Genomic DNA, 15,225 nt, shown 5'->3' on the forward strand with positions numbered 1-15,225 from the left:
AATAATTTTAGGTCATGACCAAAAGACACCATCAGATTATTTATTTTTTTTTTACCCTTTAAGCTCTCTGATTAAAAACAGTACATAAGAGGTTAGCACAGCCGGGACCGTAAGATCTGAAACAGTGAGGCAGGTAACTACAGTATATGCTCTGTTACTGTTTGACAGCCCAGGGAAATTACACTGGCTGCACTTTTTCACTTCTTTTAAAGAAGCAGAGCATATTGCATTTTGCAGTACTTGTTGCTCACTGTCATTATGAAAGCATCTTGGCCATATTGGAGTCTTTCAGATGACCCTCTGGCATCCTCACACACCTGCCTGTTCATAGGAACAACATGTATGATAATTACAAGTCACAGTTTTTGCCAGCTGTACAATTTACAGTGTTATTATTGCATTAAAAAAATAAATTATCATATGCCCACTAGAAAGATCAGAGAGAGAAGGGGAATCATTACTTCTCCATGCTCATTCTAGCAATCATAGAATACCCAGACCTTGGCCGGTCAAAGTTTTTTTTGTTTTGTTTTTTAAATGACTGGAACACTGCTGGCTGTGTGGTGTACTTGTGCATATATCAATCCTAAATACATGGAATTATTATAGTATATAATATATAGTAAAGTTATAGTAACTAAACAAAAAAAACACAACAGATCTCCTTTAATGTGCTGGAACATGCTTAGAGATGAAGATCACATGAACTGGTTGTCACTGTCCCCCACTGGTATACAACATAAACAGTTAACACGCAGTGAAACTCTAAAATGTTTTTAATTTATATCTGGAATAAATTATATTCTGGAATATAGACCAGCTGGAACATACAGTATGCTAGTGACAAGAAGGCATCTAAGCAGGGAGATCAGTCGCTAAATATTGCCTTTATTACACTACAGGGGATTGGCAATTACCATGGCCCCTTCAAGCTCAAAGCCAAATCCCTCACACATACTATTCAAAACTTGGATCCACTGAAAATCCTTGTGTCAGAGACAGCTGCCGATCTCTCTCTCCTTTGGTCTTTTGGAAAGCAGTGAAGGAAGTACGGGTAAATAAAAAAAAAAATCTTTATACACAGTGAGGAAAGTACTTTCCTCTTGTTCCTCAAACAAAATGACAACACATGTGACCCCACAAAACATGTCAGAGGGACTGGTGTGGATGTCAACTTTGTAGAGATGGTTCTTCCTTTGCCGGAGGTGAAAAGAATGCAAGGCCATGCTCTGCAGACCTCTCCTGCAAGTGAAAAAGTTTGTCACTTGGGAAAACGTCAAAAGGAACCCTGTAACATCTCCCTGCATTCCTAGGCTCCCAGTCATCTGGCCTTCTTCCCCTTCCAATGGGGAAACACAATTCACTGCTACATGCTACCATCCCACCCTTATCTGGCCAAAGATGCCAAGATCCAAAGTCAGTAGCAGCAGTTATTTAAAAAAAAATAATGTTTTAATGAGAACTGGTCTCTCTCATTCCTCCCTACCTGCAATTTTATATATTTTATTATTTTTTTCCATTTTCCTTCTTTCCTAAATATCCTTAGGGAACATAAAAATAGATATTTTTCATTCGTCCGTCAGATCCTGTACAAAGAGAAGCTGTGATCGACTTAGTCCAGCCTCTTGAAGGGTGGGAGGGACAGGGACTTCCTCCGTGGGAAGGCACGGCAACACCCTTCGGGGAAAATTCGCCACTATCTGGAAATGTTCAGGAGTCTCTTTCAAGGAGAAAAGAAAATCATGGATGACCTAAAAAAAAGAGGGAAGCAATTATTTACTTTTTTATGCCAATGTAACATAGGTAACCAGTACTTATATCTGTGCTTTTGATGCAAAAGGGAAACTTACTGAAAGGGACTGGGTGAAGAGAAACCTTCGCTCCACTCTGGTGTCATTTGGCATCTTGAAAATTATTCTCAGACTGTCAGGATGGTCCAGCTCAGGTTCTGCAGGCAAACACTCAGACCTACGTTCCTTCTCTTCTTGAAGGTTCTGATAAATTAGGTAAATGGAGAGTTAAGTCATGCTGCTGCGTCTGGATTTTTCCACATATTACAGTACTCTAAATAAATTAGCTCTAACTAAATTTTGACAGATATCCTTACAATTGTCTTATGAAAAATGACCCCATTTCATGGCATATTTAGCATTTTTCTAACTATAAATTTTCTGATGTCCTTTTTCCCCTATAAATTTATCATTGGGGGATATGGGGATTTTATTTTACTGTCCCACCTTGGAGACTTCATTATCTGATTGCCTGCTGATCTGCACTGCATCAGCATTATATTATGTCTGTCATAGGCATAGCCGATCAGACTCCTTTGCCTTAGGGCTGAGCCTGATCAGCTTCCATAGCTATGACACTGGAGGCTTCAGGGAGACCTCTGGATGTCATAGCTACCCATTAGGGCTGTGCAATCGCTTCACACAGCTCCGATGGTAAACAGAGTGAGAATTCTCCCTCTGTTCTGCTGTATAGATGCTGTGATTACACTGACTGCAGCAGCTATAGGGTTATCAGATTAGAGCAGCTTTTTGTGCCAATTTCATCCGCAGACATAATTGTGTGTCTATGAGCGCAAAAGCGGACCTACAGTTACGTCTGCGGTCATGAATGGGTCTGCATTACTTCAGGGAAAAAATTACCACAAGATCAAATTTAGTGTTTTCATTAACTAGTTTGGTTGAGGAGTATACAATTAATTTTGCATATGTTTTTCTTCTACATTTAAGTCACAATATAATACATTCATTAAAGGGGTTGTCCTGCGAAACTCTTTCTTTCTAATCAACTGATATCAGAAAGTTATATAGATTTGTAATTTACTTCTATTAAAAAAAGTCTTCCTATACTTATTAGCTCCTATATGTCATGCAGGAAATGTTGTTTTATTTTCAGTCTGACACAGTGCTCTCTGCTGACATCTCTGGCCGAGACAGGAACTCTGTCTCAGTTTTCTATGAATCCCCATAAAAAGCTTCTCCTGCTCTGGGCAGTTCCTGTCTCAGCCAGAGGTGTCAGCAGAGAGCACTGTGTTAGACTGAAAATAAAACAACATTTTCTGCTGAACATATAGTAGCTGATAAGTATGGGAAGACTTGAGATTTTTTTAATAGAAGTAAATTACAAATCTATATAACTTTCTGACACTAGTTGAATTGAAAGAAAAAGATTTTCCCTGGACAACCCCTTTAATTTGACATATATAAAGAAAAAAATCTGAGTCAATCGGTAGGCCACAATTTCGGGGACAGAGCCTGAGACCCCATTATTATATCAACTGACGAAGGTTGGAACACATTTCCTTTATTTTTGAAATGACATTCACCCTTTTCTTCCTCTCCTCTGCCTGCAGTCGAAGTTGTGCTTCCTCCTCCTCTCGTCTCTTTTGCTCCTGTTTTTCTCTTTTCTTACGTTCCTTCTCTTGGTCAGCTCGCAGAGATGCCAGATATGCCTCATCCTGCTGTTGTCTCAGAACCTGTGTCTGGTTCCTCTCTTCCCTGAAAATGACACAAATGATAAGTCCATGTCTTAATTTTCTTTAAACACTCCTTTCAGGCTAACAATAGAAGAGTGACTGGGGCAGATTTACTAATATTAATATTTAGACAGTGTAAACCCTATACAGACACCGCTGCAGTCACTGACTGGCTGAACGGGCAATCCATCAGCAGGGTTGTAACATTTAAGCAGCAGGAGCCAGGTATGTGACATTCTTGGATCCCTGACAAAGACCGGGATGCCTGCCTTGCTACTTCACAAAGATATTTGTGCCAAAATAATGGCACATGTGATTGGTAAATCTGGTGCGTTTTACAGCCCTACTCAGCCAAATACTATTTCTTGACACTTTTCAAAACTTAGGCCTAGTCCACACATCAGTTTGGTTTGTATCCATAAATTAGAATTTTGATTTACATACAGGAAAAGGGACTAGCTTGATTTCATTGTGGTCATACACACATTCTGTTCTGAAAATGAATCAGTTTCTGGCTGCCAATCCCTTTCGCAAAAAAGGTTTTAAAGAATGACATATGGATGCACCATCCGTTTTTACTAAAGCATTGCCTAGCAAGCCCCAGGCAGGCTCCACTCTGTGGCCTTTTATTACCATCCTGTTTTTTATTTCAGATCCCCCAAAAAACTGAGGCAAAATGTATGCATGGCTGCTACCACACTGATGATTTCTCCAGGACACCAGAGATTTTGATTTCAGAGGTCTCACAAGAAATACTGTTGTGTGGATAAGGCCTTAACATGTATGGTATATATGACAGCCTTAGCTTAGGAACACTGGGGTAGAGTCCCTATCTGTAACTCACCTTTCCAGTCTCTCAGACACCAAGTAAGTCTGGTTGGCCTCCATGATGAATGTAAGTTGATTTATTAAGTCCTGTGGCTGAATTAGCCCTTCAAGCCTACCAACAACAGTCATCCTGCGGTCTTTCAGCATGATCATGGCTAGAAATGGATAAGTGTTCTCACGCAGAGCCTGGGAAACTGAAGTAATAACAAACAACATGTTAGATAGTACGACATAACACAGTGTTCAATTTACACAATAAGATATGAAAATTCACCTCTGAATCCCTCTGGCTTGTTGGTGGAACAAGCCCAGAACAGCATTCTGCTATTGACAAACTGTGTAACTTCTGTTGTGCAGAGTGTGTTCCTATGGGAGAGAAATATTAACTATAAATGTCCTGTGATTATGAATTCATATAAAACAGAGTCTGGCACTAACCTGCAGAATTCATCAGAATCCTGGTGATCTTCCCCATGCAGATATACTAGTAAAAAGCGCAGCTCCTGTTTGGCATCATTAAGTGCCTGCAAGAGGGTAAAATATAAAACTAAAGCAGCAATTACATGGACCACAACAGTCTATGAATGACTGATTCTACAGATTACAGGATGAAGCTAGTCTTGGCCACCTTATACAGTGATATATACATTACATTTACTACACAGTACAAAAGTGCTAGAGGACTATGTACAGTGCATATTGCAGGAGGTCTAAGCACATCAGCTGTATTCTCTAACTCTAGGTACACTTTAGATGAATATTCATACTGATTTGATACATGTTTGATAATATGCCTATTCTGTTTTAGCCTTAAAAAAGCAGCTTGAAAGAATGTATCCACATGTTACCTGGCTATAGGTCCCCTGGTAAAACACAGGGTGTGTTCTGCCATATTTTTCTTCAAACATGTGTATAAAGGAGACTATGTCCCCAACTGGGTCAGTGACTCTACTGCGTGGATCTGGTCGAATAAAACGGAGGGCAAACCTTAATAAATAAAAAAGATAAAGAGGTGAGCAAATGTTTCTGAGTATTAAACAAAAACATCTCAGTGTCATCAGTCACTTACCTAAATATATCAAGCAGCGTGTAATATGTGATTCGGAATGGAAGCATGATCAGGTAATAACCCCATCCTAAAAGCCCCTGAAGAATAGGTGAAAAGAGACTATTAAGAAATGTTAAAGGGGTTATCCAGCACTACAAAAACATGGCCACTTTTCCCCCTACTGTTGTCTCCAGTTCAGGTGCGGTTGGCAATTAAGCTCCATTTACTTCAATGGAACAGAGTTTCAAAACCCCACCCAAACTAGAGACAACAGGGGTAAGTGGCCATGTTTTTGTAGCGCTGGATAACCCCTTTAAGTGGTGGCACACAAGGAGACAAACTTACTCAAAGCATTCCTAAGGAGGTGTTTTAAACTCACCCTTGGTTGTGGCCTGGACACCACGTAACTATATACTCTGTGGTCTGCAGTATTTACTTGCAGTGGTCGGCTGGGTGTGGTATTAAAGACACTGGGGACTCCTTCCTGTTCATTTAATCTATCCTGAACAGCAGCCTAAAAATAAAGAAAGTGACACTATAGTAAATAGTAAAACTGGAAAGTAGAAAGCAATAGGCCACAAATGTATATAGCATCTACTGCTATCATCAACCAGTTGATATATACTTACTTCAATATTCCAGTTGTGCTGTTGCAATGTTTGGCGACATTGGTCCATTGATTCTATTCCTGTCAAGTCCTGCAGGAAACATACAAAGGAGAATCTTTTGTAATATACATTAAGTGAAAAAATTATAATATATATATATATATATATATATATATATATATATATATATATATATATATATATATATATATATATACACATACACACACACATACTGGCTACTTTATTAGAGACCTCATCTAGTAGTGCATTGGACCTCATTTGGCATTCAGAACCCCAGAAATTTGTCCTGGTATAGAGTCCACTAGGTATTCAAATTGTTTTGCAGGAACAAGCCCATTCTACCTAATCCTACAAATACATTACAGGTTTGGGGACTGTGAAGGTCAAGGAAAACTCAATGTCATGTTCCTGAAACTAATTCATAACTATATGGGCCTTTAACCTTGGTGAAAAGTATAGTCATGAATTAAATACAGGAATAGGAGTATTCCTTGACCTTCCAAACCTATAATTTTTCTATAGAATGAGGGTGAAAAAAAGACTAAATGCAGGGAGTCACAGTCATCTGCATGCTCACAGAGAAGGCAGTCAGTTGACTGACAAACACATTGAGCCGTGACACTCTTCAGGATGGGACTTTGTGTGTTTAGGCTCTCTTTTTACCAGCTATAACCAGACTAAAAAGCTGCCTTCAGGAGACTGGACCTGGATTTCAAGTAAGTACAGCTTTATTTTACAGTGTAGCAAGCTTGATGGTTTATTCACATCCTACTATGCGACGTTTTGGCTGACACTCGCCTTTTTTCAAGTGGGGCCGATGCTTAGCTTAGATGTCATGGAGACATAGCATAAGTTTTGATCGGTCCGGGCCTGAGTGTTCAGAGCTGTACTGATTTGGAGATATTACATATCAAAAGTTTTTTTATGATGGCAGGTACACTTTAAATGCATGATAACTTAAAAAAAAAAAAAATTATATCTCATCCTCTGCTGATTTACATTTGAAAGTTATAAAAACAGGTACCCTATACCACCTGACAAGAAAACATAAATTACTAAGCACTCTTTTTTTTTTCTTTGAGCCTATGACGGCACCCCGCCTTTAACCAGGGGTGCAGTCATAGGGCGAAAAGAGAAAAGTTCTTCAAATATATATATATATATATATATATATATATATATATATATATATTTTCCCTTTTGTCAATTACCAGATAACCTCCTTTGGCTCTGTTCCTAAATGCTTACAAAAGCATGCATCTGAAACCTTGTGTTTTTTCAGTGGTCACCAGGATTATCACTGTGCAGCCATTGGAGAATGCAAGGATCATGGTTTTAGACGCATGCATGGAGAAACGTGGCCTTTATCCTGGTTAGTTTAGTTGTAATAGGAATAAGCTACCCACACTACTCTAATTATACACATAACACACATTATTTTAGAAAAGCCTCATATGCTCTATACGCAGTATACTAAGCTGTACCCAACAAGCATCAGATGCTCCAAAGAATACCTATTGGTACCTTTCTTAGGTACATATGACTTTTTTTTTTTTCCAAATTAGTCAAATTAACAAAATACAAAGTCTGGTGATAATATTATAGTTCATTTGGTGATACCAAAGATGTGTGTGTTTTTATGTTTTAAATAAAAAAAAAATTTGTAAGGGCAACTTGTCTAGTTGTATTTTTTGGGGAGAGGGGGTGGGCGGTTTTTAAAATATTTAATAATTAAATATAAAATTATTTTTTTCAAACGTTAACCTTTCCTTTTTATTAGTCCCTTTGAAATGTGACCTTCAGTTCGCTAATATACACTGTACTACTAGTATAGTGTCGTGTGTTATCCTATCAGTATAATGTTAATAGGCGACCTAACCGGCCTTGCCAGAGCCAAAACAGAGTAGGCACAAATACATGACAACTGGGGGCTTTCATTAGGTCCCCTGCTGCTATAAAAAATTTCCATCCTAGCTATTGTGCCACCATAACCACAGTATCTAAGGGGTTAAATGACAGGGATCAAAGGTTGCTCTGCTCTTCATAGTTAGAGCAGGGGCTCTGCTGTCATGCAACAGCCAAGTTCCTGTAATATTCTGCACAGGAGACCAATGCCAGTCTACTTTTGCCCTGCCGACAGAAGACATATCGTGGTCATTAAAGGGGTTATCCAGCACTACAAAAACATGGCTGATTTTCCCACTCTCTTGTCTCCAGTTTGGGTGGGGTTTTGAAACTCAGTTCCAGTAGCGCTGGATAACCCCTTTAAAGGAAACCAATTACCGGAAAAAAGCATATAGAGCTTTTGAAATGTACTGTTAGAGCACACAGCACACTTGCCACACATGTTTTCATAGCCTCCTTGCCTTCCCTGTGTAAGCCGCAAAGTAACTTTATAAAACTGGCGCCCTGTATGCTAATTACCTGAGATAGTCATCTGGGCGGTGTGCGGCTAGCAGGTAGTCATGGTCCCCTGGGCGTTCTTCCGCTGTAATCACGCCCCTCTGGGCGTGATTCAAATGGCAGAGTAGCTGTGGCGTCACTCGGGAGCGCACCATGCCCGAGGTCGGCGCGCTTACTTACTGATGCCAGACGCCGCCGCGCATGCGCAGTGCAGCCACTTCCATTCTGGCTGGACTGCGCCTGTGCAGAATAGCCTCGAACTCCGGCTCACAGGCTATTCGAGGCTATTCTGCACAGGCGCAGTACAGCCGTAATGGAAGCGGCTGTACTGCACATGTGCGGCGGCGTCCGGCATCAGAATGTCACAGCTACTCGGCCATTTGAATCACGCCCAGAGGGGCGTGATTACAGCGGAAGAACGCCCAGGGGACCGTGACTACCTGCTAGCCGCACACCGCCCAGATGACTACCTCAGGTAATTAGCATACGGGGCACCAGTTTTATAAAGTTACTTTGCGTCTTACACCGGGAAGGCACGGAGGCTATGAAAACACGTGTGGCAAGTGTGCTGTGTGCTCTAACAGCACATTTCAAAAGCTCTATATGCGTTTTTCCGGTGATTGGTTCCCTTTAAGTGGATAAAGCCTGGCCCTGGACTTTAAACCTACACCAGGAAAAATGAGCAGTGTAGGTTTCAAACTCCTGGAACCTAGCAGGGGCAGACTATGGGGTACATTTGGTCTGCAACTATTCTAATGAGGATTGGTGTGTATTTTGTTCCAATATCTTGTGACTGATTTATTATAATGTAGCACTGCCATAGTGAGTGTATCTAAGTAAAAAGTCGCAAAAGTTGTGCAAGCATATTGACCTGGTACTGACCAGACGTAAGCCTGCACCTGTTTGTGCGACTTTTAAAAAAGTCGCAAATGATAAATTGGGCGCCAATCCCGGATTATGCAAACTTTTGGTTAAATACTCAAAACAGGCAGATTACAAAAAAGTGTAAAAAATATTTGCCCGTCGAATATTGGTTCATAAATAGAACTTAGGCCACATTCACATGTTCCATGTTCTGCATGAAACACGGACGTGGAATGCCTGCAATGTACTCCCCCCGGACGAGGGGAACTGTATAGATATGAGCCACACTGTAATGTAGCAGCCGTTACAGGCATTCCACATCCATAAAAAATCCAATTATTCACCAAAAAAAATAGGCGCAGAGCCCTTGATAAATTTGCCCCTATGTGTCTGTGTCAGACACAGCCAGGAATCCAAAAATGAAAAAAGCGGACTGTAACCACTTCTATCTTTATAACTTAGTGAGCGCTATGTAGTAAATAGAGGCAGTGGCGATTGGACTTGTTCATATAATGTCACAGGTTCTCTCTTCTCTTTTAACTGGGTTTCCTTTGGATGTTCCAGTTACAATGAAATAATGCAAAAGAAAAAGAAAGTATACAGCTGTTAAACCAACACATGCGAAAATCCCATTATTCAGGACACTTGTTAGGGGGTTAAAAAGTTTTGACAATGTAAATTTTTATTGGAGGGGTCCATGGGGTCAGGACCCCCAGAATCACCATATTAAAGGGGTTATCCAGTGTGGGGGTACTTTTTGGGGGGGACCCTCACCTCCCCGGTTCCAGCGGCGGGTCACTCATCGCGGCGCTCCGGTCCCCGGCCGCTTCCTGGTGTCTGACGCCGCCCGAGACGCTACGTCTCAGGGCCGCTCAGCCACTCAGTGAAGGAGGCGGGATCCGTCTGAAGTCCGCTCGGATCCCGCCTCCTTCACTGAGTGGCTGAGCGGCCCTGAGACGTAGCGTCTCGGGCGGCGTGAGACACCAGGAAGCGTCCGGGGACCAGAGCGCCGCGATGAGTGACCCGCCGCTGGAACCGGGGAGGGGAGTGGACATCTTTTATTTCAGCCACCTCCTCCCCGGTCCCCCCAAGAAAGTGCCCCCATGCTGGAGCACCCCTTTAAAGGGGTTGTCCGGCGCTAAAAAATTATTCACAGAATAACACACATTACAAAGTTATACAACTTTGTAATGTATGTTATGTCTGTGAATGGCCCCCTTCCCCGTGTTTCCCCCCACCCACGCTAGACCCGGAAGTGTGGTGCATTATACTCACCGCATCTCGTGTCGTCCACGGTCTCCGATCCTCAGCAGTGACGTCTTCTTCGGGAGACCGGCGGATCTTCCCGAGTGCCGGCCGCCCTCTGCAGCGTCATCCGAAGCTCAGCCGCGATTGGCTGAGCATAACTGAGCTCAGCCAATCGCGGCTGAGCAGCTGATGACGTGGCCGCGTCATCAGCCGCGATTGGCTGAGCACAGTTATGCTCAGCCAATCGCGGCTGAGCTTCGGATGACGCTGCAGAGGGTGGTCGGCACTTGGGAAGATCCGCCGGCCGCCCGAAGAAGACGTCACTGCTGAGGATCGGAGACCGTGGTCGGCACGTGACAGGTATGTATAGCGCACCACACTTCCGGGTACACGGGTGGGTGGACACGGGGAAGGGGGCCATTCACAGACATAACATACATTACAAAGTTGTATAACTTTGTAATGTGTGTTATTCTGTGAATAATTTTTTTAGCGCCGGACAACCCCTTTAAGTGGTTGAAGAACTCAGCTGAGTGCTGCGCTCTTTCATGCAATGAAAAGAGACAACATTCAACTAAGCACCTCTACCCCTTGGTTTTTGGGACCAGCACCCTGAACCACACATCAAAACTATAAATAATATTGCTTAAAGGAACTGTGCTAAAGAGCTGAAGCACATAAGGCATGGCACATTTTTTCTTTCATTTTTCAGCAAGTACTGGATAGGGGAGGATAAAAGAAATAATTTGCTCTTACATCCCCCGCTCCAGTGCTGGTGGCTGCATACTGTCGCTCCGGTCCCTGGGTCGTGACATGTGAGGTTCAGATAAATAGTCAGCGGCCAAGGCTGGACCCCCACTACAGCCGCTGACTGGCTGAGCAGGGGAGGTAAGGGCATATTATTTATTTTATCCTCCCCCTCCCCAGCACTTGCTAAAAAAAAAAAAAAAAAAAAAAAAAAAAAAAGGGGTCTGGCCAGACTTCCCCATTAAGCGGAGGTATCTCATGAATGCAGATCTGGCTCTTCTAGGCAGGAAAACTGGTGTGATATACGAAGAGGCAAAAAAGGTACACAGAGCAGTCCTGTATTGCACACGGTCATGGCAGGGAGCCCAAAGTAATAAAATCCTCATTGTACATACTGGCCACTACTCTATTTACACTGCAAGAGGCAGAAGTGGGAGGGACTGCTCTGATGGCTTTGTTATACAGTCCTGCTAATGTGAGATCCAACACCACTTTTTCAGCATCTGATGCGATTACTGGCAGTCAACAAAGTATGCAGATAATTCAAGGGATTGGCCAACTTAAGTTGTTTTTTTTTTAATATGGTATTACTTAAATACAGCTCTTACCAATATACAGTGCTGTGATGCTCCGTAGTTAAGGCTCTGTGCCAGATGGACAGCTTCTCTGTCCATAAGAGCTCGGCCACACTAGCATTTTTACATGAAACTGACGGATCAGTTCATTCTTTGTAAAGATGGATTTGCTAACGGGTGTAAACAGATAGCCAAAAATGTTAGTGTATCCATTTATTTTAGTAAAATTAGCGGAAGCTTGCCATCCGTTTGTGATTCCGTTTGTGTCCGTTTTTCACTGTGTTGTTTTTTTTAGCTCCTCCCCTTACTTCCCAGAAGAACTTCCTGTCTTTTTCCCCTTCTGCGCATGCTTCAACTACAAAACGGAATGGGACGGAAACTTGAACAACGGACGCAAACGGATTAACCTTCCATTTCGATCCGTCACTATTGACTATCATAATAAAAAAAAAAAAACGGATTGCATCGATCCGTTAAAGTTCCGTTTTTGAAAATGGAAAAAAATACAGCAAATTTTTTCGTCCGTTCAGAAACTTGAAAGGATTGCATGCTAACGGAGCACTATTTAGTCAAAGGAGCACAATAAAATATCATTGAAACCTATGGGGATTATAATGGATCCGACAATTTCCGTTTTGCTCTCTCTAAAACGGGAAAAAATGACGGAATGGTGCCTGAAGGACGAACGCTAATGTGAACGTAGCCTAAGATGGCTTCCAATGGAAGGGAAAGTAACCAGTACACATCATTAGCCTCCTCTGCTGCAACTGCACCCTGGATTATGGTGTAGGTAATATGACCTACTTCATCTGCCCCTACATACGAAACCATGTCATGGCTAGAAGAGCTGTCCAGGGGACTGGAAGTGAGGGGGTGCAGATTCAACAAAACAGCATTGTAGAGCAAAAGTAACAGCACTGTATATGAGTATGTGCCGTGTTACCAGAAATACCATGTTTATTTTTTAAAGTTTGGCGGTGATGGTACAGACAACACGCGGAGTGTCCAAAGACTGACTTCAGTTCCAAACAAAACACATAATAGAGACTAGAGGAGCGCACATAATGACGTATCCTGATTTAGATTTTTTGCAGTTCAAGCTCTCGGCAAATGGGTCCTATATTATCCACAACTGCTGATAGTAAAGTGTGAAAGTAGACACTACAATGGGGGCCACGGGAGCAAAAACTAGGAGCAAAGAAAGGATAAACTGACCAAAAGGACTAAGCACATATCACCCCACTCTCATAAAAGGGAAAACCCCCTTTCTAATCGCAATTATGTACAGGGGCCATGGGAGCAAACACTACCAATGACCACAAGGACCCATCACCCCACAACACAATGGCTGTACAGGGGGAGTCTCCAGGAGAGTATGTGTGTGTGTGGGTATATATATATTGTATTTATAACATGTTCTGTATCATTTTAATCCCTAAATTCTGCTACAAACCGAATTGGAAATCACCAGAAATAAAGCCGATTTTAATGGGATATCCTGGACCGACTTGCTTTACTGCGCTGTGAAATTCTATTAGTCTGACATCTTGTACGTCCAGAAAGTCTGGTAGTCTGGCATCTGATTCACAAAGTAATGCTGGATGTCCCAAGGCCAGCGGGGGAAGGCTTAGACTGTAAGAGCGCAATGTTTGTTGTATCCACCGAGAGAAAGCTCCCAATGTACACACCAAACATGTCCATAGAGGTCTGTGGGGGGGGAGGGTGCAGGGCCAGTCCTTATTCACCTGAATAGGCAGCTTTACTATACAAAGGGTGAAAAACCACAACTGTAGTCAGTAGGACATAGACCGGAGCCAGCCCATACATCACAGCTTCTGGTGGAGGAACAGAACACAAAATGCTCCCAATATACCCCCAGCCACATACACCATGCCCTTCTCTCACCTCAAGCTAGAGCTGGCTATTGCCTAGATTTGGTCATACTCACTGCCTGGACCCCCTGCTCCCATGGCTCCCGGTCTCTGTGAGGGAAGTGATTGGGCGAGTGGGGAAAACACATCACAGCAACCACCAAGCTGCTGGGGGGGGGTTGTTACTGCGCTGCACGCTCCATCTGCCTGGAAAGCTGGGTGACACCCAGGCCTGTCCTACACTACTCATAACTAATAAGTTCTGTCACTCAGGAGCCTAGAAAAGTTGTGTACAGGCATGTGCCCATCCAGCTTCCCCGGGGCTGAGGAGGGTTTTCTATAGGCTCCTGGGGAAGCAGATGGCGTCCTCTCACAGGTGACCCGGGTGCACAGTCAGCCCTCCACACACGTCCTGTGGGGGGCAGCACCGCAGGATTGCATCACGGCACTGCCGGACATCCTCACATACCGGGTCACAGGCCGCGGCCCTCCATGCCTCCTCCGGTCCTATCCTACAACACATCCCTCCCGACTTCATACAATCCAGGCCGGGCCTGCTGCGGGCCGCCGGGCTCAGCTCTCCTGCACCGCATAGGTAAGGCCCGGCCCCTACCGGCTCCCCGACCTCTCCTACATCCGTCTACCTGGAACTGCAGCAGCTTCTCGGTCTGCTCCTGGCTCAACTCCCGCTCCTCCGGCGCCGCCATCTTCCCCCTCCGCCTTCTGACCCGTCACTCCCATTCACCGGAAGTGACGAGCGGAATTCGTGGACACCTGGGTAGGGAGTTCCGGCCTGCGGCGGCCATCTTGTTCCCGGTTTCTTTGGAATAACTCACGGCGCCCAAGCCTGTAGGGAAGTGTACATGCCGGGTGTAATGAGGGCCAGACCGGTCTCTGCCCTGCACTCCGTGGTAAACTCACTGTTCCCCATGGAGCCATACTCACCTAAAACAACAGATTCCCACTCCTAAGGGTCCATTAACACAGATTATCTGCCAAAGATTTGAAGCCAAAGCCAGGAATGGAGTTGAAAAGAGGAGAAATCTCAGTCTTTCCTTTATGACCTGGTCCCTGTTTATAGTCTGTTTCTGGCTTTGGCTTCAAATCCTTGGCAAAAAATTTGTCAGATAATCTTTCTGTGTAAATGGACCCTTAAGGTCCTATTACATGGAGCGTTTTTTAACGAACAATTGCAAACGAGATTGTTTATCATTAACCTGAAATCGTTCACCAAATTACACAGAATGATAATTGCTAGTTGCGATCGTTTAGGGTGCGTTTACACAGAAAGATTTATCTGACAGATTTTGGAAGCCAAAGCCAGGAATGGATTTGAAAAGAGGATAGATCCCAGTCTTTCCTTTATGACCTGATCCCTGTTTATAGTCTGTTCCTGGTTTTGGCTTCAAAGATCTGTCAGATAAATCTGTCTGTGTAAACGCACCATTATTCCTTCTAATCCCAGCTAAACAATGTGCAATTACACTTAACGATTAGTGAAAAAATGTGGAACTCGAACGAATGT

The 15,225-nt window shown here is 43.2% G+C and overlaps 1 protein-coding gene across 1 annotated transcript; it reads right to left on the reverse strand.

Moving 5' to 3' along the window:
- Positions 1-758: 758 nt before the first annotated feature.
- FAF2 (Fas associated factor family member 2) lies at positions 759-14,453 on the reverse strand. Its single transcript, XM_069955302.1, has 11 exons — positions 14,345-14,453; positions 5,990-6,058; positions 5,740-5,874; positions 5,382-5,458; positions 5,161-5,299; positions 4,751-4,836; positions 4,587-4,678; positions 4,329-4,506; positions 3,335-3,506; positions 1,851-1,994; positions 759-1,751 (listed from the first exon to the last, which is right to left on the reverse strand). The coding sequence occupies exons 1-11, from the start codon at positions 14,405-14,407 to the stop codon at positions 1,569-1,571; spliced, it is 1,338 nt and encodes a 445-aa protein (XP_069811403.1). The 5' UTR covers positions 14,408-14,453; the 3' UTR covers positions 759-1,568.
- Between the last annotated feature and the right edge of the window lie 772 nt (positions 14,454-15,225).

The sequence above is a fragment of the Dendropsophus ebraccatus genome, chromosome 1 (genome assembly GCF_027789765.1).
Source record: "Dendropsophus ebraccatus isolate aDenEbr1 chromosome 1, aDenEbr1.pat, whole genome shotgun sequence".
NCBI classification, from domain to species: domain Eukaryota; kingdom Metazoa; phylum Chordata; class Amphibia; order Anura; family Hylidae; genus Dendropsophus; species Dendropsophus ebraccatus.

Coding starts and splice junctions, on each gene's coding strand:
- FAF2 (XM_069955302.1), bottom strand. CDS start 14,407: ATGGCGGCGCCGGAGGAGCGGGAGTTGAGCCAGGAGCAGACCGAGAAG. Junction 4,679..4,750: donor GATTCTGATGAATTCTGCAG/GTTAGTGCCAGA, acceptor TCTCTCCCATAG/GAACACACTCTGCACAACAG. Junction 4,507..4,586: donor CAAGCCAGAGGGATTCAGAG/GTGAATTTTCAT, acceptor TTATTACTTCAG/TTTCCCAGGCTCTGCGTGAG.